General features: G+C 58.8%; 2 protein-coding genes across 5 annotated transcripts; one reads left to right on the forward strand and one right to left on the reverse strand.

Moving 5' to 3' along the window:
• The first annotated feature begins 272 nt into the window (after positions 1-272).
• On the forward strand, positions 273-14,455 carry PITPNM1 (phosphatidylinositol transfer protein membrane associated 1). 3 transcript variants are annotated; one of them, XM_024255749.3, is made up of 24 exons: positions 273-465; positions 1,442-1,560; positions 2,945-3,159; positions 3,250-3,371; positions 3,577-3,801; positions 5,255-5,581; positions 5,665-5,760; positions 5,844-5,951; positions 7,222-7,283; positions 7,378-7,628; positions 7,887-8,076; positions 8,185-8,292; positions 8,530-8,687; positions 8,773-8,978; positions 9,855-10,025; positions 10,609-10,773; positions 10,986-11,134; positions 11,255-11,365; positions 11,853-11,969; positions 12,143-12,291; positions 12,376-12,525; positions 12,620-12,803; positions 13,149-13,277; positions 13,929-14,455. In XM_024255749.3, exons 2-24 carry the CDS (start codon positions 1,483-1,485, stop codon positions 14,190-14,192), a joined length of 3,735 nt encoding a protein of 1,244 aa, XP_024111517.2. In that variant the 5' UTR covers positions 273-465; positions 1,442-1,482; the 3' UTR covers positions 14,193-14,455. The 3 variants fall into 3 exon arrangements, with proteins under 3 accessions (XP_024111517.2, XP_054381508.1, XP_054381507.1); XM_054525533.2 differs by having other exon boundaries at positions 12,661-12,803; XM_054525532.2 differs by having other exon boundaries at positions 5,847-5,951.
• Positions 14,456-15,130: 675 nt separating this feature from the next.
• Positions 15,131-23,270, reverse strand: AIP (aryl hydrocarbon receptor interacting protein). Of its 2 annotated transcripts, none has more exons than XM_002821443.4 (6): positions 23,018-23,270; positions 19,051-19,230; positions 16,779-16,967; positions 16,019-16,195; positions 15,776-15,917; positions 15,131-15,446 (listed from the first exon to the last, which is right to left on the reverse strand). In XM_002821443.4, the coding sequence occupies exons 1-6, from the start codon at positions 23,114-23,116 to the stop codon at positions 15,241-15,243; spliced, it is 993 nt and encodes a 330-aa protein (XP_002821489.2). In that variant the 5' UTR covers positions 23,117-23,270; the 3' UTR covers positions 15,131-15,240. The 2 variants fall into 2 exon arrangements, with proteins under 2 accessions (XP_002821489.2, XP_024111357.2); XM_024255589.2 differs by having other exon boundaries at positions 15,374-15,446; positions 15,784-15,917.
• Positions 23,271-26,061: the final 2,791 nt, after the last annotated feature.

The raw sequence follows: 26,061 nt of genomic DNA on the forward strand, positions 1-26,061 counted from the left end.
CCCCCATATCAAACCACCCTGTGACTGCACAGAGGAGGGCTGGGCTAGGGTGGAGATAGGAACTAAGAGTTTTTGGGGACCCCAGTCAGCACAGAGGGACTAGGAAGAGCCAGAATTAGGCAATGGCCTTTTTCCCACTGCCCCGGGGAAGGAAGGCAGGGGCCTGCCTCCCTGCCTCCTCCGCTGCAGGCGGGGCTGCCCGGACCCCGCCGGGGTGGGGAGGGCCAGCCGGGCCCAGGAAGGGGGCGGGGCGGCCGCAGTGACGCGGCGGGCGGCGGGGAGGGACGGCAGGGGCGCCGGCGGGCGGATCGAGAGGAAGGTCGGGGCCATGGGCCGGCACTGCTCCTCGGGAGGGTCCGGCCACCGCTGGAACCCGAGGCCGGGGCTGGGGGCGCTCCGGGCTCCGACCCACGGGCCTGCCGGCCCTGCCCGGGCTGGGTGAGGGGCGCCCGCCTCAAGCTAAAGGTGAGCCGGGACGTCAGCAGGCGGGCCAAGAGCGCGGCAGGGGACCGGGACGCTGGCGAGCAGAGGGAAGTGGGGACAACAGGGCCTCTCGCTTGCTCGCGGGGTACGAGTGGGGGATGGAGGGGTGCCTGCAGCGGAACCTCGGTGCCAGTCTGGGGCGCAGGTGGGCGGAGCGGGTCTCCAGGGCCAGGGCCCGTGGGATACCAAGTGGAGCCACTCTGGCCTCAGCCTGAGGAGGGCTCACCCCCCGGGAAGAGGACGGGGTGGCTGCCTAGGCGCGTGGAGAGCCGGCGAGGGCCGGGGGTCCAGGAAGGATGCTGGGAGGGGGGGGTCGAGGACCCCGCTGCCCTCTGTGGTGAAGAAGGCAGATTTGGAGGGCGGAGGGGATTACTGGTCCCGGAAGGTAGGTTCGGGTGCAGGGTGTGGGGAACCGTGGCAGAGATGCTGGGCGCACGGGGCCACTCCGCGCAGAGACACTCGGGGAACAAAGCTCTAGGTGGACGTCCGAGAGTGGGGGACTTGGGACCCCGCCGACTCCGGGAAGGCGATGCAGGGGGCGGGTCCCCAAGGGGCCGGTCGCGGAAGGCGGGCCCGGAAGGAGGGGCCCCGGGGCTTCGGTGGCGCGCCCCCGAGGGATGCCGTTTCCCGGGGTTAGGACGCGGTCGCAGCGGGAGAGGCGAGGTGGCCCTCCCGCCCGCCGGCCGGAGCCTGGCGCTCCGGGGGGCCCGCGTCAGCGCGCGGTTGCCATGGCGACAGGCGGGCGGGGGGCGGGGGCTGCGCGGAAAAGAGGTCAGCTCTCAGCCTCGCTGCGGCTCCCGGCCCGGGCGGCGCGGGCGGCGGCGCTGGGCTCGCCTCTGCCTCCCCCGCGGCGGGCCCGGACATGGGGTCCCGTGGCCTGAGCCCCTCGGCCGGCGCGCAGGGCTCGGGGCCGCGCGCAGCCTCCCCGCACTGACTGTCGCGCCGTGCCCTGCGCCAGGAGGAGCGGAGGCCGCGCGCGGCCCGCCGAGCGCCTTCAGGATGCTCATCAAGGAATACCACATTCTGCTGCCCATGAGCCTGGACGAGTACCAGGTGGCCCAGCTCTACATGATCCAGGTGAGGGCGGCGGGGAGAGGGCACCCGGGCAAGGGGTGGAGCCCCGCCGACCCCGCCAGCCCTGCCCCGGGGCTGGGACCGGCTGGGAGCCCGGAGGAGGCAAGAGAGGCCCCCCTTCAGATGTGGGGATGGGGAAGGGCTGTGGGAAGAGGGGCAGGAGGGCCGAGTGGTGCTTCCCACCCGCTAAGTGCCCAGCCCTCCTCTGATCTCCTGTAATCCTCCTCAGGATCTGTAATCCCATCGGGGAAGGAAAAAGCGCCCAGGAGGCGGCAAGAATGAGGAGGGGGGCCTCCGCGGCAGAGGAGGGCGGGAGGGGGTCTGGAGAAGTGCAGGGTCCTGGCCATCCCTGGAGGTCAGGGAGATGGGGTGAGGACCAGGTGCCAAACCTGGGGCAGGGACAGGGCAGCAAGGATCAGAGGACGAGGGGGCTCTGGGGTAGGGCAGTGAGAAGAGTGGGCCAGGACAGGCCCTCAGCAGTGGCCGGGTTGGTGCAGGGCCTGGGGGAGTCCGCTCCAGATCTGTCCCCAGCACAGCAGGACCAGAATCTTATAAAGCAAGAGGGCCCGGACCCGGCCTCGGGCTTGAAAGGGCCATCTGAGCCCCAGAGCGACAGAAGGCAGGATATGCTGGCTCTCAAGCTCTGAGGGGTGTGGCGGAGCCGGGATTGGGAGGAGGCCAGGGCCTCCCAGAGAGGGAGGGGGCCAGGGTCAGGGCCTCTGAGAGCTGGGGGCCCCTTTTCCTCTCCTTGTCCCTTCTTCCTTGCCAGCCACCCCAGCCTCCTTGCCACCCGCCAGCACATCCAGTATGCTCCCACCTTGGAGCCGCACTGGCTTCCCCCTGCCTTGAGCACCTCCTCCTACCTCAACTCCTTAAAGTCATGTTCAAGCCATGGTCACATTATGTTATTAGCAAGGCCTTCCCTGACTATCAGATCAAAACTGCAGCCCCCAACCCTGATCACCCGTACCCTACTCTAGGCTTTCTTTTCCTATAGCACCTAGCACCTTCTAACACACCATATAATTTGCTTTTTCCTTTTGTCTGTCTCCTTCCACTAGAATGTAAGTTCCACGAGGGCAGGGGTCTTTGTTCTATTCATCAATATATCTCAATTGATATAATCCCAAACACTGCCTGGAGTGAAGCAGACACTCAATGAATACTTGAATGACTGAATTGAGTGCTGGATTGCAGACCCCATGCGGGGCTGGGCTGCATCTGTGATTCTGATCCCAGGGAGCTTTGGTGGGGCAGGATCTGGTTTCAGGGAGTTGAAAAGGCTGGGACCAGGGCCCCAGAGCTGTGTAGAACACCAGGCTGAGCTGGGGATCCCAGACGCTAAGCTGGGGCTGAGCTCCCTGTTCTGCTCTCCCTTGGGCCACAGAAAAAGAGTCGGGAGGAGTCTAGTGGTGAGGGCAGCGGCGTGGAGATCCTGGCCAACCGGCCCTACACAGATGGGCCCGGGGGCAGCGGGCAGTACACACACAAGGTGTACCACGTGGGCTCCCACATCCCAGGCTGGTTCCGGGCACTGCTGCCCAAGGCTGCCCTGCAGGTAGAAGAGGAATCCTGGAATGCCTACCCCTACACCCGAACCCGGTGAGTGGGTGAGGTGGGCATGATCCGAGGCCAGGAGGGGAGTGGCCCTGGTGGGTACAGCAGTGAGCCTCACCCGTGCCTTCTGCCCAGGTACACCTGCCCTTTCGTGGAGAAATTCTCCATTGAAATCGAGACCTATTACCTGCCTGATGGGGGGCAGCAGCCAAACGTCTTCAACCTGAGCGGGGCCGAGAGGAGACAGCGCATCCTGGGTGAGGCCTGGAGCTATGGGGGGACCCTGGCGCCCCTCTCAGGCTCCTGGCTGCCTCAGTGGGCAGCCTCTGAGAAGTCCCAGCCCTCTCCAGGCCTCATGTCCTATCTGCAAAAGGACGGGAACTGTCACCCAGTCCCAAGAGGGTGCCAGGAGCGGGGGCTCAAAGGGGCTGGCGCTGCTCAATGCTTGCCGAACTCCCTCAGACACCATCGACATCGTGCGGGATGCAGTGGCCCCAGGCGAGTACAAAGCAGAAGAGGACCCTCGGCTGTACCGCTCGGTCAAGACGGGCCGAGGGCCACTGTCTGATGACTGGGCGCGGACGGCGGCACAGACGGGGCCCCTTATGTGTGCCTATAAGCTGTGCAAGGTTGAGTTCCGCTACTGGGGCATGCAAGCCAAGATCGAGCAGTTCATCCACGATGTAGGTGAGCACCCAGCTGCGGGAGGTCCCACTTACCCAGCATGCCCCAGACCCCGTGTTTAGGTCCAGGGATGCTCCCATCCACTGGGGACACAGAAGTGGCAAGCGATCATTTCCATTTGAGGTGGGGAGCACTAGGGCAGAGGCGGCCGCACAGCCTAGCCAGGTATCCACAGAGCAGGAAGCTGGTAATATGATCTACAAGGTCCATACTGGCTCTGACATTCAGAAATGCTGCTGCTTCCATTAAGATTCTAAGATTCTCCATCATCCTATGAGTTGGATGAGACTTAGAGACGCTCAGGAAGGTCACCGGCTCTAACTGGCAGCATGCTAAGGAGTGCAGGCTGAGGCTGTGATTCTGATGTCATTCTCTCTGGGACTCCCCCCCTCCACTCCCAGTTTCTAGTGTTCCAGCCTTTGGCCCTGGTGTTCAGGAGCCCCAGTCCCACACCTCCCCTCAACCTGACCCCACCCTGCCTACAGCTCAGCCCTGCCTCAGTGCCCAGGTCATCTGCACACAGAGGGATGGTCCCTAGTTGGAGAGACCGGCGGCCTGGCTTCTGTCCCACTACTGACCCCCAACCCATGGTACCTCCAGCAAGGCACTGGCCATCTCTGCACTTTAAATTTCTCTTCAGTAAATGAAGAAGAGGTTGAGTCAGATATGAAGAGCTAATACTGACAGTGATTGCAACACACAGACCCATGGCTAATTACTTTTTGTGCAAGATCTCCCTTAACACCCACAACACCCCACCAGGTAATGATGATGATTATTCCCATTTTACAGGTGAGGAAATTCAGCTTAGAGGATAATGAGGACTCCTTGTCTTGCGTTTGGAAAAATACCAAAAAGCACAAATAAGAAAATTAAAATCACCCACATATAGCCACTACTAAGATTCCGATATATCTCTTTGCAGAAGTTTATAATTATCATTCAACCATCATTACTTTATTTCCTAGATATTTAAGAGTTTCTAACTTTATTCTTCTGCTTAAGATAAAAATATCCCAGAATGGGTATCATCTTTCACTACAACCTTCATTGAGTGCCAACACTTCCATTAACTGTTAACACCTTCATTAACCATCAACAATTTCATTAACTGTTAAACCCTTAATTAACTGTTAATTCCTCAGAAGTCAGCAGGAAGCCAGCCAAAAGCAAGAACAAGCATCGGTCCCTGCTTCTGGAGTGATGGGGTGGGGAGTGCTGAGAGTTAGGGTGTGCAGAGAGACAGAAGAGGCAGTGGGTGGGGGGGAGTCAGGCAGGAAGACAGATGCCCCACTTTCCACTCCCATTCCTGGACTGCACTGGCCCTGCCCTGCTTTGTGGCTCTGGGTGGGTGGTGTCCCCAGGGGAGCCATTATCCAACCTCAAGGCTGGGCATGTGGCTGAGGTAGCAGGGAAGCAGGGGGAGGGGGCAGTTCTGACGCCTGGGCACCTGCAGGTCTGCGTCGGGTGATGCTGCGGGCCCACCGCCAGGCCTGGTGCTGGCAGGATGAGTGGACAGAGCTGAGCATGGCTGACATCCGGGCACTGGAAGAGGAGACTGCTCGCATGCTGGCCCAGCGCATGGCCAAGTGCAACACAGGCAGTGAGGGGTCCGAGGCCCAGCCCCCCGGGAAACCAAGCACCGAGGCCCGGTCTGGGGCCAGCAACACTGGCACCCCCGATGGGCCTGAGGCCCGCCCTGGCCCAGATGCCTCCCCCGATGCCAGCTTTGGGAAGCAGTGGTCCTCATCCTCCCGTACCTCCTACTCATCCCAACACGGAGGTGAGGCTGGGGCACAGGGATGGGAGGAACGGCCCTCCCCAGGCTGGGCTGAGGCTGAGGCTGAGGCTGAGCCGGCCCGGCAGGGGCTGTGTCTCCCCAGAGCTTGTCTGAGTGGCGCATGCAGAACATTGCCCGAGACTCCGAGAACAGCTCCGAGGAAGAGTTCTTTGATGCCCACGGTCAGCACTGAGGCCCTTTTTGGGAGTGGGGATGTCCCCGAGCAGCTCCTCCCACCCCATGACACAGCCCCCTGTCCCCTCAGAAGGCTTCTCGGACAGTGAGGAGGTCTTCCCCAAGGAGATGACCAAGTGGAACTCCAATGACTTCATCGACGCCTTTGCCTCCCCAATGGAGGCGGAGGGAACGCCAGGTAAAGATCCCGCCTAGGACACCGGCCCCCAGCACCCGTGTACAGCAGGTCATAAGTTTAATGGCATCTTAAGATGAGAGGCAATCTGAAGACATGCTCATTAAGTACACAGATGAATAATGAATGGTGGATGGATGGATGGATGGATGGATGGATGGATGGGTGGATGGGTGGGTGGGTGGGTGGGTGGGTAGATGGATGGATGGATGAATGGTTGAGTGGGTGGATGGATGGATGGATGGTTGGTTGGGTGGGTGGATGGATGGATGGGTGGTTGGGTGGGTGGATGGATGGATGGATGGATGGATGGATGGATGGATGGATGGATGGGTGGGTGGGTGAGTGGATGGATGGATGGGTGGGTGGGTGGGTAGATGGATGGATGGATGAATGGTTGAGTGGGTGGATGGATGGATGGATGGTTGGTTGGGTGGGTGGATGGATGGATGGATGGTTGGGTGGGTGGATGGATGGATGGATGGGTGGGTGGGTGGGTGGATGGATGGATGGGTGGGTGGGTGGGTAGATGGATGGATGGATGAATGGTTGAGTGGGTGGATGGATGGATGGATGGTTGGTTGGGTGGGTGGATGGATGGATGGTTGGGTGGGTGGATGGATGGATGGATGGGTGGGTGGGTGGATGGATGGATGGATGGATGGATGGGTGGGTGGGTGGGCAGGTGGATGGATGGATGGATGGATGGATGGATGGGTGGATGGATGGATGATTAGAATGTAGTCATGATTCAGACATAGCACTAAGAATGAAGGAATTAATTTGGACTCCCTGAAGTCTTCACGTGAGAGGTGATGTCTATGCTGGCTTTGGAAGACTTGGGCCAGCACTGTCCAGCAGAACTTCTAGGTCCGTGCTGCCCAAGGTGATAACCACCAGCCACACCGGCTCCCAGGCACTGAAAATGGGGCTAGCGTGACTGAGGAACTGAGGTTTTTATGTATTATATTTTAATTCATTTACATTTAAATGGCCACTTGTAGCTAATGGCCACCACATTGGACAGGGCAGGGTTAGAGAAGTTTGCCAGGCAAACAGGCATTGTGTGGAGAGGCAGCCCTCACTGCAATAAGACCAGTAGGAGCAAAGGCCTGGAAATGCAAACTGACCTGGGAGAGTTGGTGGGAGAAGTTTGGAGGAAGGTAGGGACTGGGGGCCTCAGGCAGATGCCAGAACTGGGGTGCCTAAAGTGCCAGACGAGGGGATCCCAGTGGTCCTCTCCATCCCTCTCACTGGCTTCCTTGCCCTACAGAGCCTGGAGCTGAGGCAGCTAAAGGCATTGAGGATGGGGCCCAAGCACCCAGGGACTCAGAGGCAAGTATGGTCAGCCACCCCATGTCAAAGCTCCCCCTACTCGCTGGCCTGGCCACTGCTGTGACACCCACTGCACCCCATTGTTCCCCCCCAGGGCCTGGATGGAGCCGGGGAGCTGGGGGCTGAGGCATGCGCAGTCCACGCCCTCTTCCTTATCCTGCACAGCGGCAACATCCTGGACTCAGGCCCTGGAGACGCCAGCTCCAAGCAGGCGGATGTGCAGACGCTGAGCTCTGCCTTCGAGGCCGTCACCCGCATCCACTTCCCTGAGGCCTTGGGTCATGTGGCGCTGCGACTGGTGCCCTGTCCACCCATCTGCGCCGCCGCCTATGCCCTTGTCTCCAAGTACTAGCCATGGGTGGAAGGATCAGGGAGGCCTTGGGGCAGGGAGGGGGAAGGGGTCAGGAAGCCAGACACCTGGGTCAGTCACTGGCATGGCTGGACCTGTTCTGGAGAATGGCTCCATTTCAGTTGCCTCTTGGGGCTAACGCTCCCCACAGAGGACCCACAGAGCCAGGGCTTGCCAGCAGGCCCAGGGGACTTGGATGGCAGGAGTGGGTCTGGAAGCCCCTCACCCACGCACCACATTTCCTCCTCCTACAGCCTGAGCCCTTATAGCCACGATGGGGACAGCCTGTCCCGCTCCCAAGACCACATTCCACTGGCTGCCCTGCCACTGCTGGCCACCTCATCCTCCCGCTACCAGGGCGCCGTGGCCACCGTCATTGCCCGCACCAACCAGGCCTACTCAGCCTTCCTGCGCTCACCTGAGGGTGCCGGCTTCTGTGGGCAGGTCAGCAGTTAGGGACAGTCCATCTGCTGCCCTCCACTGCAGCCCCCACTGTGGCCTGGCCTGGGTGAGGACAAGGCCCCTCCTGATGGTACCCCTGCTGCCACCCAGGTCGCACTGATTGGAGACGGCGTTGGCGGCATCCTGGGCTTTGATGCACTCTGCCACAGTGCTAACGCGGGCACCGGGAGTCGGGGCAGCAGCCGCCGTGGGAGCATGGTCAGTATAGCCAAACCCGGCCTCCTCAGGAGCGGAAGGGCCCTCTCCGGCTCTAGGTCTCTGCCCCCTGGAATGTGACCCCTCTGCCAGCAGGCAGGCCCCCTGCTGCCCTGCCAGTTCATGTCTTCTCTGGAATTCTGCTCTGCTCAACCCCCAAGCCTCGCTCCTCGCTTCTAAGTAAGTAGAATTCGAATGGTCCCCAGGCCTGAGGATGTTCCTGTCCCCTGTTCCATCCAGAACAATGAGCTGCTCTCGCCGGAGTTTGACCCAGTGCGGGACCCCCTGGCAGATGGTGTGGAAGGCCTGGGTCGGGGCAGCCCAGAACCCTCGGCCTTGCCTCCCCAGCGCATCCCCAGTGACATGGCCAGTCCTGAGCCCGAGGGCTCTCAGAACAGGTGATGTCCCTGCCCCATCACCCCTACCCTGGGCACATGATGGACTACAGAGGCAGCAGCACTGAGCACCCCTCCTCCCCCACAGCCTTCAGGCAGCCCCCGCAACCACCTCCTCCGGGGAGCCCCGGCGGGCAAGCACAGCCTCCTGCCCACCCGCTGCCAGTTCTGAGGCACCTGACGGCCCCAGCAGCGCTGCCCGCCTTGCCTTCAAGGTCTCTGGCTTCTTCCTCTTCGGCTCCCCACTGGGCCTGGTGCTGGCTCTGCGCAAAACTGTGATGCCCGCCCTGGAGGGTGAGTCCTAGGGGCTGCGGGGGCACCTCTAGTCTCTGTCTGCCCCTTCCTTCCCCACCTCCTCTGGCCTTCCCTCTCACCCAAGGCACGAGCAACTTCCCCACTGTACTAATTCAAAGGCCTGGCTACAGAAGGGGAACCTGAGGCCCAGAAAGAAGGGACTCGCTAAGGGTGAGTCTCCCAAAGCCACTGGGAGGAGCTTCACACCTGTGGAATGTTCTGCACTAGAAGGGGTCCAGCGGACACCACGGCAGCAAATCGAAGCCGCTGCCCTCTTCTCAGCCTTTTTTTTGAGACAGAGTCTCGCTCTGTCACCCAGACTAGAGTGTCAGTGGCCTGATCTTGCTCACTGCAACCTCCTGGGTTCAAGTGATTCTCCCGCCTCAGCATCCCAAGTAGCTGGGATTACAGGCACCCGCCACCATGCCCAGCTAATTTTCGTATTTTTTTTAGTAGAGACAGGGTTTTGCCATGTTGGCCAGGCTGGTCTCGAACTCCTGACCTCAGGTAATCCCCCCACCTCTGCCTCCCACAGTGCTGGGATTCCAGGAATGAGCCACCAAACCCAGCTAATTTTTGTATTTTTAATGGAGACGGGGTTTCACCATGTTGGCCAGGCTGGTCTCGAACTCCTGACCTCAAGTGATCCATCTGCTTCTGCCTCCCGCAGTACTGGGATTCCAGGCATGAGCCCCGGTGCCCAGCCCCTGTCTCACTTTAAGCAGGGCCCTACTGACTTCCCAGGGAGTGCAGTTTAGGAAGTGCTGGCTCAGGGTCACACCAGACATCAGGGTGCTGCTCCCACACCCCCTACCTCCCAGAGTGCCCAGCTGAAACCCCCACCCCACAATCTTTCTCTATCTTCTGGGTACCCAGTGGCCCAGATGCGCCCAGCCTGTGAGCAGATCTACAACCTCTTCCATGCGGCTGACCCCTGCGCCTCACGCCTCGAGCCCCTGCTGGCCCCAAAATTCCAGGCCATCGCCCCACTGACTGTGCCCCGCTACCAGAAGTTCCCCCTGGGAGACGGCTCATCCCTGCTGCTGGGTATGCCCCCCAAACAAGATAAAGGGGAGAAGGAGGAGGGCACATACAGGAAGGGAGGAGGTAGCAGAAGACATGAGGAGGCTCCCACACGATGGGAAATCTCTCAGGCCACCACTCCCAGGACCAGGAGCTCCTTCCCCCGGGGGGGGGGGTCTGGATCCCCAGGACCCTCTGACCTCCTGGGCCTAGAAGTCGGGTGGGGGAGGTTAGCCAAGCTAGAGAGGGTGCCCCCTGGCAGCATGATGCTGGTATGCTGCCATACGAGCAGCCAGCATGTGTGCACTGCTGCATCTGTGGGGGCTGTGCTGCAGGCATGTATTGGGGGGCGTGCCCAGGTATATATGGGCCAAGCGGGCCTGTGTTGGGCACAGGTGTGCAGCGTTTGGGGCGGTGGCAACAGTCATTCTGGCAGGAGTGCAGCTGGCCACTGGGCTATCTGAGAGGAGAGAATGCCACAGTGCAGCCTCAGCCAGGACCTGACCAGAGGGGCCACAGGGAAGATGGCAGAGGTACAGGGAGCCCTGGGTGAGAAGACAGGAGAGCCACCTGGCCGGCCCTGCTGACCTTGCCCTCCTTCCCCCAGCTGACACTCTGCAGACGCACTCCGGCCTCTTTCTGGAGGAGCTGGAGATGCTGGTGCCCTCAACACCCACCTCTTCTAGCGGTGCCTTCTGGAAGGGCAGTGAGTTGGCCACTGACCCCCCGGCCCAGCCAGCCGCCCCCAGCACCACCAGTGAGGTGGTTAAGAGTAAGTCAGCCAGCCTAGGCAGTCCAACCTGGGGGTGGGGGAGGCCCGTATTCCACCTCCGAAGCCCAGCTGAGAAACCCTCTCCCCCAGCACCCAGCCTGGACTTGGCAAAGAGCAGGCTGGGTGGAAAGGGGGGAGGGAAGAGCACCCAGCGCCCAGGCAGATGGGTGTGGGGCAGGAGGCCATCCTGACTCGCTGCCGTGGCCTCGCAGTCCTGGAGCGCTGGTGGGGGACCAAGCGGATCGACTACTCGCTGTACTGCCCCGAGGCGCTCACCGCCTTTCCCACGGTCACGCTGCCCCACCTCTTCCACGCCAGCTACTGGGAGTCCGCCGACGTGGTGGCGTTCATCCTGCGCCAGGTGGGCCTGGGAATATGGAATGGGAGATGAGAATGGGACGGGGATGGGCTGCTGTGGGCCGGGGGAGTAGCAGCCCTCCCTCCCCTAAGAGACAGAGGCCTCGCCCCCTGTCCCGCGCAGGTGATCGAGAAGGAGCGGCCACAGCTGGCGGAATGCGAGGAGCCGTCCATCTACAGCCCGGCCTTCCCCAGGGAGAAGTGGCAGCGAAAACGCACGCAGGTCAAGATCCGGGTAGGTGCCCTGCCCCTCGCCCCCTCGCCCACTCGCCCACTCACCAGAGAGGCCCCGCCCCTCCCCCCAGCACCCCGCCTCCTCGGGCCCTAGCCGACCCAACTCTCTCCCAGTCCTGCCCCGCCCCTGGGGTCCTGGCCCCACCTCATTGCCCCAGCCCCGCCCCTGGGAACCGCTGGTCTCCCCGCCCCCTCCCCGCCCTCTGCGGCAAGTTTGGGTCTAGGGTCTGGATCTGCGCTGGTCCCCACCTCGCCTCATCCTCTGCATCCCGTCCTGTCACAGCTCTGCCCCTGGAGCCGCGGCCCACACACAGGCTCTCAGGCCGGGGTCCACAGAAGTGCGCTCCCCGGGCTTGCCCTTTTCCCTCAACGCCCCGCAGCCTCTAGGCCCCCACCCCGGTGTTTGCGTGTGGATCCTCACCCGCATCCCCTCCCCAAGCATCCCCATCCTTTCCTGGCCGCGGACTCACGCCCTCTCCTCCCTCTAGAACGTCACTTCCAACCACCGGGCGAGCGACACGGTGGTGTGCGAAGGCCGCCCCCAGGTGCTAAGCGGGCGCTTCATGTACGGGCCCCTGGACGTCGTCACGCTCACCGGAGAGAAGGTCAGGACCCAGAGGCCCTGTCGCCTGGTCCCATGGCCCAACCTCCTGTCCTCGGAACAGCTCCTGGTTCCTGGTGGTTGTGCCCCTAGACCCACCCATCCCCGAGGACAGCCCCGCCTCTGCCCTCCTCCACGCAGGGCCCCCATGGACCTCCCGCCCCTTCTCCCCTCCAGGTGGATGTCTACATCATGACGCAGCCGCTGTCGGGCAAGTGGATCCACTTTGGCACCGAAGTCACCAATAGCTCGGGCCGCCTCACCTTCCCAGTTCCCCCAGAGCGCGCGCTGGGCATTGGTGTCTACCCCGTGCGCATGGTGGTCAGGTGAGCGCGGCTGGCCGGGCCTCTGCGGGAGGGCTCCGCCAGGCCTCGCCCCGCGCCACTCACGCACCGCCCCGTGGGCCGCAGGGGCGACCACACCTATGCCGAATGCTGCCTGACTGTGGTGGCCCGCGGCACGGAGGCTGTGGTCTTCAGCATCGACGGCTCCTTCACCGCCAGCGTCTCCATCATGGGCAGCGACCCCAAGGTGCGAGCTGGCGCCGTGGATGTGGTCAGGTAGGAGTTGCCACCGCTACCACCACCCATTTCACCGGGGTGACCGGCCCCTCACCCCTGGCCAGCGGAGCTGACCGCTGCCCCCGCCCCACAGGCACTGGCAGGACTCCGGCTACCTGATCGTGTATGTCACAGGCCGGCCGGATATGCAGAAGCACCGCGTGGTGGCCTGGCTGTCGCAGCACAACTTCCCGCACGGCGTCGTCTCCTTCTGCGACGGCCTCACCCACGACCCACTACGCCAGAAGGCAATGTTTCTGCAGAGCCTGGTGCAGGAGGTGCGGCGGCTGGAGAGGCTCCGGGTCCTGACCCCGCCCCCGCTCCCCCTTACCCCCCACCCCCGGATCGGCAGAGGCCCATCTGTTCCCAACCGGATCGGCCCGGGCCCTGCCTGACTGCAGCGGCCGCTATGGTCCTGCTTCCCTAGTTTGAGGGGCCCCGTGTACTTAGGGGCAACTAGGGAGATGCAGCTGGTCCCGCCCCTGTCCCTGTGGGACTGGGACCTGTCCTCGCCTCCGTCTGCCTGGACCCACCCCCAGAACAACCTGGGGAAGCCCAACAGACCCCGCCCCCAGCTGCACGGCTCCACCCCTGGGGCAGCTGATTGGCATCTCCCGCCACAGGTAGAACTGAACATCGTGGCCGGTTATGGGTCTCCCAAAGATGTGGCTGTATATGCGGCTCTGGGGCTGTCCCCGAGCCAGACCTACATCGTGGGCCGTGCCGTGCGGAAGCTACAGGCGCAGTGCCAGGTGAGGGCCAGGTGAAGGCCAGGAACAGGACCCCACCAGGGAGCAGGGGCCTCAGTCCCAGGCCTTAGGGACCACGGACTCTGGGGAAGATGTGAGAAGGCCTAACCGGCCTCCAGGGAACCTGGGATCCTCCGAGGACAAGGGCCATGAGCAGCTTGAGCTGCCAGCTGCCAGGCAAGCCAGAGGGGACAGTGCACACTGGAATGTGCTCAAGACCCTAGGCCCTGGTTCCACTCAGCCATGGCTTTCCACTGTGACCTTTCTGAGCCTCAGCTTCCCGTCTGTAAATGGAAATGATCATGGCACTGCCCATGTCAGCTTACGAAGATCACATCATTTACTGCACATCAACAGGCACAGGGCTGGGCACAAAGCAAGTGCTGGCTAAACATTGGCTGCTGTTATTTTTCCTCTAAGACCCCATTTTCCAGATGAGGAGACTGAGGCCCAGAGAAGGGCAGAGCTAGGAGCACAGCCAAGGTGCCCTGGCTCCCAGCCTGGGGTCCTATCTATTGAGAAGGCTTCAGCTCAGGCTGTGCCAAGCCTGCCACCAGTCCCCCAGCCTGCCTCAGGTGCCTCTGGAGGACCGTGGAGGGCAGCATGTGGGCCCTTGGCCAGCACCCCCTCATCGCTGCCTACCTCTGCCCACAGTTCCTGTCAGACGGCTATGTGGCCCACCTGGGCCAGCTGGAAGCAGGCTCGCACTCGCATGCCTCCTCGGGACCCCCGAGAGCTGCCTTGGGCAAGAGCAGCTATGGTGTGGCTGCTCCCGTGGACTTCCTGCGCAAACAGAGCCAGCTGCTTCGCTCAAGGGGCCCCAGCCAGGCAGAGCGTGAGGGCCCGGGAACACCACCCACCACCCTGGCACGGGGCAAAGCACGGAGCATCAGCCTGAAGCTGGACAGCGAGGAGTGAGGCCCACACCACGCCTGGAACTGGGTTATCTATTGACACACCCGAGGGACCCGAGGGGCTGCGTGTGGGAGGCTGGGGACCCAGACTTTTGGCCCCAGCGCCGGCCCCCCAGCCCCACACCCTATATCTCCGTGTGCTCCTCGGTTACTTCCCTTTCATATGAGGGGACCCAGCGCCGGGGGGAGGGAGGAGGACGTGGGCGTGGGCGCAGAGGCTTTTCCAGTGTGTATAAATCCATGAAAATAAACGCCACCTGCACCCCACCCACTCGCCCCGTGCCTGGCATCACAGGGCGGCCAGCCCAGTTTCCAGTTCAACAGGGGACACTGATGTGCACAGAGAGGCCAACAGAGGCCAACACACACCCAGGGCCATCCAGGTCACACGCAGGGTCAGGATGGGGGCCTGGGCCTCAAAAGGTCTCACAAAACCCGTGCCCAGGGCCATCCATTGTCACAGGCAGGTCAGGATGGGGGTCTGCGCCTCGAAAGCTCTCACGAAGCGCTCAGCCCTCTCCTCTTTCTGGACAGTCAGCCCACCCCAGCCCGACCCGGCTCACCTCAGCCCCAGCGTAGCTTCTCATGGAAACCCTGCCCCCAGACACCGAGGCCAGAAGACCATGGGATCCGAGGCTGGAGGGGGAGGGCAGCACCAGGAGACCACCTCCCTCAGGCCCCCAGCTACCTGGCTTGTACCCACTTCATCTCCCCCTTAAGATTGGGGGCTCCTGGGGTGCCCCAGCCCTGGCCAGCGAGAGACACTTCCTTGGTGAAAGAGCTCATCATAATTTCTCTAACAGGGACACTGACGCCTCAGAGCTGGTAGGCGGAGGGAATAGGATTTGAACCCTGATTCTTTGCCTCCCAGCAGCCACCCAAGTACCAGGAAAGCCAGGTGATGACCCGGCTCTCCCAGTGGAGCAGCTCAGCAGACTCAGAGACAGATAAATAAAGGCCTTTATATACACAGAAGCATGACGCAGCAGGGGCAGGAGGGCTGGCAGCTGCAGCAGTGGGCTTGGCAGGTAAGGCAGGGCCAAGTGCTCCTGTCAATGGGAGAAGATCCCCCGGAACCGGGCTTTGTCCTCTTCGTCCTTCTGCCGGATCCGCGCCTCCAGGGCCCGCAGCTCTCGGCTCACCACGGGCGCCAGGGCTGGGTCCAGCTCCAGCACTTTGGCAAAGTCAGCCTGGGCCTCCTGGGCGTTCCACACGGCCGCGTGGGCCTTGCCCCGCTTGAAGTAGGCCTTGACGTTGTCTGCAGAGGAGGCCAGTGGGCAGTGGGCAGGCAAGGGCGTGAGGGGGGATCCTGGCCAGCTGCCTGCCCTCATGTCTCCTGGCACCATGGGCCCACAGGGGAGAGAGAGCCCTCCCTGATCTGAGGATGCCACCCCACCCCCAATACACCATTCATGCTTCATTGGCACAATGGGGCCCGCGGCCCTGCTGAGCAGAGGCATTTAGTCAGGCCCCCGTGGGAGCTCAGAATGGGGGTTGTGAAAGGCTAGGTCTTGACCCCCAGCAGTGACAGGAGAAAGGCCACTCTGACCACTCGCAGCTCCCGGCAGCCCAGGGCCCGGTGCTCACCGTCGTACTTGTTGAGGATGGAAGAGCAGTGGTCCAGCACCTCGTAGTACTCCTCGACCACCAGCTTGCACTGGCAGTAGTTGAGCAGCAGCGGCGTGATCTGCTGGTCCAGCTGGATCCATTCAGGGGACCCAGGCTGTTCCTGGGAGCATGGGGGCAGGGAACAGGGAGAAGCTGTAGACCTGGGCCCCCTGGCTCCACACCCCCCTCCATCCATCCTCCCCCTCAGCCTCCAGGCAGCACCTTCATCTGCAGGTTCTTGAGGCAAGCAATGGCATCGTAGTACTTGGCAGCAGCCTCCTTCACATGCCCCTCGCGGTACAACCGGTTGCCCTCCTGGTGGATAAGTGGCACTGCCTTTGCCTTCTCTTCGTCTGTCATGGCCCATGGGTCCTGCTGGTACGTGCCAGGGCTCTCCACCTGCAGGGCATGGGGCATATCACAGCAGGGCTCGAGGACACCACAGCTGCGTCCGTCAGCAGCAGACCTGACCCACATCTGGGCTGGCTGGGCCCCCAGACATCACACACCAGCAGCAGAGCTGCTTGTCACTCAAAAAGCATTAAACAAACATCGATGTCACATCTCCTGTGTGCCCAGCACTGTGGCAAGTGCTAAGAATAGAACAGTGAACAAGACGGTGAAAAGCCCTGCCCTTGCAGAGATCATGGTCCATGGCAGATTCCCTAAATGGACAAGGAAATACACGAATTTCAAGGGACTTCAAGGTGCAGCAGAGGCTATAAAGGAAATGAGCTGCTCCGAGACAGAGAATGAGGCCAGGTGGGCAGGGCCGGCTTCCTGGAGGAGGTGACATTTGAGATGTGAAGGAGGAGGAAAGGAGACCCAGGGTACTGTCAAGGGTGCTGCACAGGTTTTCTTGTGCCTGTCCGCTCCCCCAGCAGTCCACCAGCAGATCCCACCACCCCTGGGCGGACAGGCCAGTGCCGCCCTGAGGCTGGGCAGTGGGGGCCTGGTAAGGCCAGGCTCGGCGGCCCCTCACCTTCAGCATCTCCATGTGGAAGATGAGGGGCTGGGGGTTCTGCTGCAGGGCGTCCAGGTCGGCATGGCCCAGGGAGCTGTGTTCATGCATCTGTGCAACACCGCAGCAGTGCCGCTGGCCCTCCAGGGGGTCCTTGCCCGCCGCGATGTTGCGGAGACTCTTGGCCACCAGTGGGTACAGGACCACGTGCTGCAGGAAGGCAAGGGTGCCAGGGGCTCTGTCACTGTGGACTGGCTGGTCACTGGGTCCACAAGGCCCAGCCCCCTTCCCCACCACCATCTGAGAACAAACACCAAGGCCCAGAGAGTGACAACTGGGCCTCTACTCCATTTAAGCGCAGGAGGCTTTTAACTCAGGACTCCTCCAGTGGCTTAGCCCTCTCTCCTGGTGAAGCCCCAGCTTCTGCCACATTCTCTGGCCACCAAACAGAGCACCTACCCCCATCCTCACCACCAGCACAGACACATGCCTACCCCCTGTCTCCCTCGTCCTTACAGGCCCAGTAGAATTCTTACCTCCTCTCCCTCCCGAGGATAAGGCCCACAAGCTGGATTATGCAAAGTACTGGGGCCCCCCCACATTCTGTTCCCAGCAGCTTCTCCTTCTCCTGCCCCACCCACACCCCACTGAGGGCCTACCTCAGAGCCGGGCCCAGGCCAGCCACTTCAAAACCCTCAGGGAGGCCGGATGTGGTGGCTCACACCTGTAATCCTAGCACTTTGGGAGGCCAAGGCGGGCGGATCACCTGAGGTCAGGAGTTCAAGACCAGCCTGACCAACATGGTGAAACCCCGTCTCTACTAAAATACAAAAATTAGCCGGGCATGATGGCAGGCGCCTGTAATCCCAGCTACTCAGGCAGCTACGGCAGAGAATCACTTGAACCCAGGAGATGGTGGTTGCAGTGAGCCAAGATCGTGCCACTGCACTCCAGCATGGGCAACAGAGTGAGACTTAGTAAAAAAAAAAAAAAAAAAACCCTGCAGGGAGACAGACATAGAGGACCTAGCCTCTAATCTCTTGCTTGGCAAAGCTGCTAGGTTGGTGGGAACCAGATAACCAGATTCCTCCTACCCGGGTCCTCCCCACTCCCACTCCTCGCACTGCCCTGTTGTCTGGACAGGGGCTGACTGCCGGGCTGCCATCAGTGGGCATTTCCTGAGTCGGCTCTGGACTGGCTCATGCTGAGCATCCCAAAGCTAGAATTAAACAGACCAGATCCCTGCTCTGCAATAGCCTAGGACAAGGCAGAAGAGCAGATCCTGGCCATGCAGGGCATGAGGGTTGGAAGACCCAAATGTGGGAGTTGAGCCAACCACTAGCAGTCAGGGAGGGCTTCCTAGAGGTGGTGACCCAGGAATAAGCTTTGAAGGAAGAGGGACGATCTTGGCTAAGAAGGGGAATGGAAAGGAAAAGCAGGGAGGTTGAGTAAGAGGGTGAGACGGCAGGGGCCAGCCCCCAAAAAGCTATGCGAGCAGCTATAGCTTATACAGTTTAAGTCCTCACTTAATGTCCTAAGTAGGTTCTTGGAAACTGTGACTGTAGGCGAAAACAATACATAACGAAACCAATTTTTCTTCTCATCAATGTTTTAACAAAATTTTGCTGAGAGAAATGATGGTGGCTGAGCACCTGATGTATGTTTTTTCTCTTAGTCACAGTTTCCAAGAAAGTATCAGCAGCATAAAGTGAGGACCCACTGTGCTCTATCCTGACAGTGACCAGGAGCCATAGAGGTTTGAAACAAAGGGATGTACAGGTCGTTTGCATTTGAGAACGAGTCCCCTGGCCTCAGTCTGGCTAATAGGGGAAGGCGGAACGGAGGCCAGGACGCCATCAGCAGGCTGGTGTGGTGGTCTGGAAAGAGTGGGTGGGCTGGGCGCGGTGGCACACGCCTGTAATCCCAGCACTTTGGGAGGCCAAGGCGGGCGGATCACCTGAGGTCAGGAGTTCAAGACCAGCCTGGCCAACATGGTGAAACTCTGTCTCTACTAAAAATACAAAAATTAGCCGGGCATCATGGAGGGTGTTTGTAATCTCAGCTACTCGGGAGGCTGAGGCAGGAGAATCGCTTGAACCCAGGAGGTGGAGGGTGCAGTGAGCTGAGATCGTACCACTGCACTCCAGCCTGGGCGACACAGCAAGATTCCATCTCCAAAAAAAAAGAGTGGGTGGCAGTCTAGCAGAGGGTGGAGAGAGGAGGAGCCCTGGGGATAGGGAATAGGAATAGGGCTTGGCTGGACAGCCACCGCAGACAGGTACAGGACAGACACCTTGATGTCACAGAGGAACTGGGCAATCTCCCCTTCTCGCATGGTGCACACGATGGTCTCCCACACGGGCAGCTTGAACTTCTTGCCAATGATGAGCTCCATGGGCTTGCCACGAGCCCGGCTGTCGTCCAGCACGGTGCCCTCGTTGTCACTGTGCAGCGTCCGGTAGTGGAACGTGGCCTGTGAACCACATGCAAAGGTCAGGCAAAGGCACAAACCCTCACCCTGACCCCCAAGGAGAAGTCCAGTCCCCGGCCTGCAGACGGCATAAGGGACGGGGCTTCCCCGGGGACGCCACCTGACCTTACACCTGGCTTTATCCTCCCACGCTGGTGAGAAAACAAAGTCACAAGGAAGGCAGGAACAGGCCCAAGCCACACGGCTAGTGGGTGGCTGAGTGGGAACAAGAGTCCAAGCAGTCTGACTCCATTCATTCCTCAACACATATTTACTAAGCACCTACTACGTGCCCAAGCTCTGTGCTAGACACCAGAACATGGCAGCAAGCAAAACACAAAAAAGTCCCTGCGCCCCTGAAGCTCACATGGCACTTCTAGAGGGAGGAGATGGGCATCAAACAAAACAATATGTCATGACAGGTGAAGCCACGTGCTTGGGAAACAGCAGGGCATGGGGGTTGGGGCTGGATTAAACAGAGTGCGGGGTGAGGGAGTAAGGAAGAAAGCAAGCCAAGTGGACCCTGGGATAGGAACTTTCTAGGCCAAAAGAACAACACGTGTAAAAAGCCTTGTAGTGGGACAATGTAATATGGACGTGCTGGGAAGGGAGGAGCGTGGTCCTGTTAAATAATATGGAAGGAGAGAAGGAAAGTGCTGGGTAGAAGAGGGCGTGGTCCCTGGGTAGGGCTCCACCCCCACGGACCTAGGTGAGAACAGGCATTTCCTGCCCAAATGTTGCATTTCCCAAGACCACCCTGGCCTGCCACACCCCTATCCTGTGCCTATAAAAACCCAACACCCTAGCGGGCAGACACACAGGCAGCCAGGTGTCAGAGGAGCCCATCAGCAGAAGATGACACGAGCTCCTGGTCATTGAGAGGATGTCAGGGGAGCAAGCAGCAGCAGATCACACTGATAGGCACCTGCACACTGGCAGGTCATCGACTGGCAGGAAGAGGCGGAGTTTGGCTGGGGCAGTCAGAGGAGAGCTGGGGCCACCAAGTGGCCCAACCCCAGGGGAAGACCATCTCCAAGGCAGGTGGATCACCTGAGGTCAGGGATTCGAGACCAGCCTGGCCAACGTGGCAAAACCCCGTCTCTACTAAAAATACAAAAATTAGCTGGCCATGGTGGCGGGTGCCTGTAATCCCAGCTACTTGGGAGGCTGAGACAGGAGAATCACTTGAACCCAGAAGGTGGAGGTTGCAGTGAACCGAGATCATTGCCACTGCACTCCAGCTTGGGAAATAGAGCAAGACTCTGTCTCAAAAAAAAAAAAAAAAAGAAAAAAGAAAAGGTATTTGAAACCAGCTTGGCCAACATGGTAAAAGCCCATCTCTACTAAAAACATTTTAAAAAATTAGCCAGGCCTGGTGTCATCTCAGCTACTTGGGAGGCTGAGGCAGGAGAATTGCTTGAACCTGGGAGGCAGAGGTTGCAGTGAGCCGAGATTGCACCATTGCACTCCAGCCTGGGCGACAAGAGCGAAACTCCGTCTCGGAAAAAAAAAAAAAAAAATTGCAATCATTCTTCAAGCCCACAAGTGATCTAATTCTCCAGTACTCCAGTACATCAAGGCAAGAAAACCCCAGGCTACAGAAAGCCCTCTGTCCTTGTGATAAGGAAGGGGGTCTAATTGAGCTGGTTAACACAAGCCGCCTATAGACAAACTAAAAGAGCACCCTAGAACACACGGAGCTGTAAACATTCACCCCTGGACACTGCCATGAGGTCGGAGCCCACAGCCTGCCCATCTGTATGCTTCCCCAGAGGTTTGAGCAGCGGGGTACTGAAGAAGCAAGCCACTCCCCCATCGCACGCCCTGCGAGGGAGACAAGGGAACTTCCCGTTTCAAACGCATGATGTGTTCAAGAGCAGCAAGGCCAGTGTGGCGGAGCAGAGTGAAGGAGGGGGCGGGGTACACCACGGGGTCAGCAGGGGAGCTCACCCAGGTCAGTAGGGGTGGACCTCACAGGGACTGTAGGCTATGGTGAGGCCTCTGTTTTTTACTCTGTGATGGAAGCCACTGAGTGGCTCCGAGTAAAAAAGAAATTGAATCTGGCATGGGTTCGGCTGCTGGGACGAGAACAGACCACAGAGGGACAAAAGAGGCAGGAGGGGAGTTAGAGGTCGCTGCAGTAACCCAGGCCGGAGATGAGGATGGCCTGGACCCAAGCAGTGATGGCAGAAGTGGTGAGAACTCAAATCCTGGCTGGATATTGAGGATGTGATGTGGTATGTGAGACTGGGAGGACCACAGAGACGCTAAGGTTTTTGCCCTGAACAACAAGAAGGTTGTTGGTTCCCCTAACTGACACGGAGAAGCCTCAGGTGGAGCAGGTTAAGTGTGAGTCGCCAACCAGGCTTCCAGGTGGAGATGGTGAGTAGGGAGCTGTATATCAGGTTTAAGAGACAGGTAATGACTGGAGAGCTGTATCTGGGAGTAATCCGGGCAGGGAGAGTTTTTAGAGATAACACTGGGGTTGGGTGCAGAGAAAAGAGGTTTGAAGATTGAACCCTCGACAGGATATGGTTAGAGGAGCCCACGCTCTTAACTGCCGCACCATGCTGCGTCTCTGAAGTCAGTTTCCACTTCGGTAAAACGGAATCAACAACAGTACCTATCTCACATTGTAGGAAATAAACGTGTGAAGCATGTAGCACAATGCTCGAATAGTGAGCACTCCATCAGTGCTGGCGATTGGTTATTTAACACCACCTACCTGATCTTGGGGTGCCATTGTTCACATCTCTCCTTCTGGTGTCTGTTCCATCCAGGATGTCCCTTGCCAGCCCCTTCTTCCAACGCCACCAACCCCCCAGCACATGGGGGCATGAACCCACACCACACATCCTGTCTCTTCTTAGAGAAGATATCTTTTCATACAGCGGATCACTCCAGCCATGCAGCTCCACTCTGCTCTCAGAGCACTTATACTGCACTGGGCTAGGATGCTTAGGTGCCCGATTCGGCACGGTACTGGCCAGGGGGCATGTGCTCATTTGCTCAATGTGCATGTCCTGCCTGACTGCTCTGCTGGGCACAGGGGGCTGCCCCTGGGAGGTTCCCTACTCTGCAAACAAGTGGCAGCTGGGAAAAGCACTCCGGGAGGAGGCAACTGCAGGAGAAGCAGGGAAGCCGGAGGCAACTGCAGGAGAAGCAGGGAAGCCTGGAGTTGTAGGTTGGGGGAAAAGGGAGCAGAGGGGCTAGATCTAGGGGCCTGGCAAAAAGGAGAAAAGTGGGAGGTTCTTTACTTTCCAGCCCTCATCTGTCCCAAACAAGCCACCAGTGCAGAAGGAAGACTGCTAAAGAGTCCCTGTCTGGGAGACCTAACCTCTGGGCCCGTTCTCCCGCTTTGCACGTCCCAGGGCCTCGGTTTTCCACTCTCAACAGTGGCAGTTGGTCTAAGTGTTTTCAGAAGGCCCTTCTATCTACAAAGGATCATGAGCCTTGAAACCCAGATACCCTAGGACCACTCCCGGCCCTGGGTTTCCTCCAGCGTGGGGTCTGCCCAAGCACTGAGATCAACCCCCAACCCCAACCCGCTTGTGATGACTGACGGCCTCCACCACCAATGCTGCTACAAGGCCGAGCCAGGGGGCGGGGCAGACAGGCCCGAATTCACCCCCTACTTAAATTCAGCCCAATCAGCGTCGAGTTCTGCATGTGAGCGGTAGGGTCAGTGGACGCTGCCCTCTGGGCATGCGCAACCTCTCGCCTAAGGCCTCCTCCCGCCTCGCATGCGTACCACGCCGCAGAGGGGGCGAAGGGTAGGGTAGACACGAACCTTGGTCCCATCCTGAAAGTCCGGGAGCTCTCCTCGCCCTTCCTGTATCACACGTTTTTGGATCCCGTCCTCCCGGAGTCTTACGATGATATCCGCCATCCTCCTTCCCCGCTGCTCCCTTTCGGCAACTTCCGGACTCGCTCGGTAGCTTCCGGACTTGCTTCGGCAACTCCTAGCACCTCGGCAGCTTCCGAGCTAGCGCCATTTTGGTTGAGGGCAGAAGCCAAAAGGGACTGAGCGTGGAAACGGATGGTGATTGGTTCTCTGCGCTGCGCCTGAGCGCGCGCGTCTGCTCGGGGGCGGAGCCTGGGAATGTCTAGGGGCTGGACCCCAGCCAGTCAAGGAGGCAGGGCCGGGGTCCGCGGGCCGGGCGGGACGAGGACGTCCCTAACAATTGTCATTGAATTGATTGGGACTGCGGCCATGTGGCACTTTGTTTGAAGTTGTGAATGGAATATAACAGCATTGCAGAGTTAGGAAAATGAAAAAAAAAAAAAACCCACCCGTAAGCCACACCCTCAAAGTGTTATGATTTTTGTGTATTTTCTTCCGGCTTTTTCTCTTTCGCATATCTAGTATGATTGTCGGGACTCTTGCATCCTGGATCTTCCTCTTTCAAAAAATAAAAAGAGGAAGAGGGAAAGAAAGGTGGAGAAGGAGACCAAGAGAGCCCATTGCGGGGTCGGAAATGAGTCATAGTTGTGCCCAATTAATATTAGGGAATAATCGATAAATGATAGAAATGAGGTACTTTAGCGCCCGGCGCGGTGGCTCATGCCTGTAACCCCACCACTTTGGGAGGCCCAGGCGAGAGGATCGCTTGAGCCCAGGAGTTCGAAGCTGCAGTGGGCCGTGTTCGTGCCACTGCACACCAGGCTAGCCAACAGAGCAAGATGCTGTCTCAAAACAAAACAAAAAAATAAAATTAAATTAAACAAAAGAAAAGAAAAAAGAGAAATGAGGTACTTTGGGGCTAAAACAACTTTTGTTTTTCTTTTTTTGAGGCGGAGTTTCGCTCTGTCACCCACGCTAGAGTGCAGTGGCACAATCTCAGCTCACTGCAATCTCCGCCTCCTGGGTTCAAGCAATTCCTTGCCTCAGCCTCCCGCATAGCTGGGACTACAGGCACGCTGCCACGCCCAGCTAATTTTTGTATTTTTAGTAGAGACTGGGTTTCACCATCTTGGCCAGGCTGGTCTTGAACTCCTAGACCTCGTGATCCACCCTCCTTGCCCTCCTGAAGTGCTGGGATTACAGGCGTGAGCCACCACACCTGGCCCTAAAACAACGTTTCTGTGCGCCTCTAGAAACTAGCTGTGAATGACAGCAGTAAGCGTCTTACCTCTTCCCAGGTTTTGCGAACCCAGTACAGGCGGGGCATGGGCCTTCTGCACTCCCTCCTCCCGTCGTCATCATCATCATCGCTGTAAAGGAGTGTTGTCTTTCCAATGCGACCCAGGCACTAAAGGCTTCACATGCATATTTGTTTATTTATATATGTATTTACTTAGTTATTTTTTCTTTAGTGACAGGGTCTCACTTTGTCCCCCAGGCTGGAATGCAATGGTAAGATCACTGTTCACTGTAGCCTCCACCTCTTGGGTTCAAGTGATCCTCCTGCCTCAGCCTCCAGAGTAGCTGGGACCACAAGCCTGTGCCACCACACCCAGATAATTTAAAAAAAAATTTTTTTTTGTAGAGATGGAGTCACTACGATGCTGTTCTCAAACTCCTGGCCTCAAGCGACCCTCCCACCTCACCCTCCCAAAGCACTGGGATTACAGCTGTGAGCCACAGTGCCCAGCCACTTCACATATTTGTACTGGTTAATTTCCCAACAAGAAGTCATCTGAGCAGGACAGGACCTCTGTGGTGAAAGGGAAAAGTGTTTGTTTGTTTCTACCAACACAGAAACTTTACCGGTAAGTTCTACCAAATGTTGTTGTTAAGACAGAGTCTCACTCTGTCACCCAGGCTGGAGTGCAGTGACACAATCTCAGCTCACTGCAACCTCCACCTCCCGGGTTCAAGCAATTCTCATGCCTCAGCCTCTACAGTAGCTGGGACTACAGGGGCGCCACCACGCCCAGCTAATTTTTATATTTTTAGTAGAAATAGGGTTTCACCATGTTGGCCAGGATGGTCTTGATCTCTTTTTTTTTTTTTTTTTTTTGAGATGGAGTCTTGCTCTGTCGCCCAGGCTGGATTGCAGTGGCACGATCTCAGCTCACTGCAAGCTCTGCCTCCCGGGTTCACGCCATTCTCCTGCCTCAGCCTCCCAAGCAGCTGGGACTACAGGCACCCACCACCACGCCCGGCTAATTTTTTGTATTTTTAGTAGAAACGGGGTTTCACCGTGTTAGCCAGGATGGTCTCGATCTCCTGACCTCGTGATCCGCCCACCTCGGCCTCCCAAAGTGCTGAGATTACAGGCGTGAACCACCGCTCCCAGCCGATCTCGATCTCTTGACCTCGTGATCCACCTGCCTTGGCCTCCCAAAGTGCTGGGATTACAGGCGTGAGCCACCGCACCTGGCCGAGTTCTACCAAATGCTGAAGCAACAGGTAGTCTTATACAGACATGAGGCTAGTTTAATCTTCTTAAATAAAACAGATAAGTACATCACAAGGTAAGACAAGCACACATCTATTTTACTAATAAATACAGATATAAAACTTTTTTTTTTTTTTTGAGATGGAGTCTCGCTCTGTCATCCAGGCCGGAGTGCAGTGGCACAATCTCGGCTCACTGCAACCTCCGCCCCCTGGGTTTGAGCAATTATCCTGCCTCAGCCTCCCTAGTAGCTGGGATTACAGGCATGCACCACCACGCCCAGCTAATTTTTGTATTTTTAGTAGAAACGGTGTTTTGCTATGGTAGCCAGGCTGGTCTCGAACTTGTGAGCTCAAGGAGCTCCACCCACCTCGGCCTTCCAAAGTGTTGGGATTACAGGCGTGAGCCACAGTGCCCAGCTGATATGAAACATTCGAAATAAAATACTAGGCTAACTGAATTCACTAATGTCATGTAAAAATGCATCAAT

The sequence above is a fragment of the Pongo abelii genome, chromosome 9 (assembly GCF_028885655.2).
Source record: "Pongo abelii isolate AG06213 chromosome 9, NHGRI_mPonAbe1-v2.0_pri, whole genome shotgun sequence".
Classification (NCBI taxonomy): Eukaryota; Metazoa; Chordata; class Mammalia; order Primates; family Hominidae; genus Pongo; species Pongo abelii.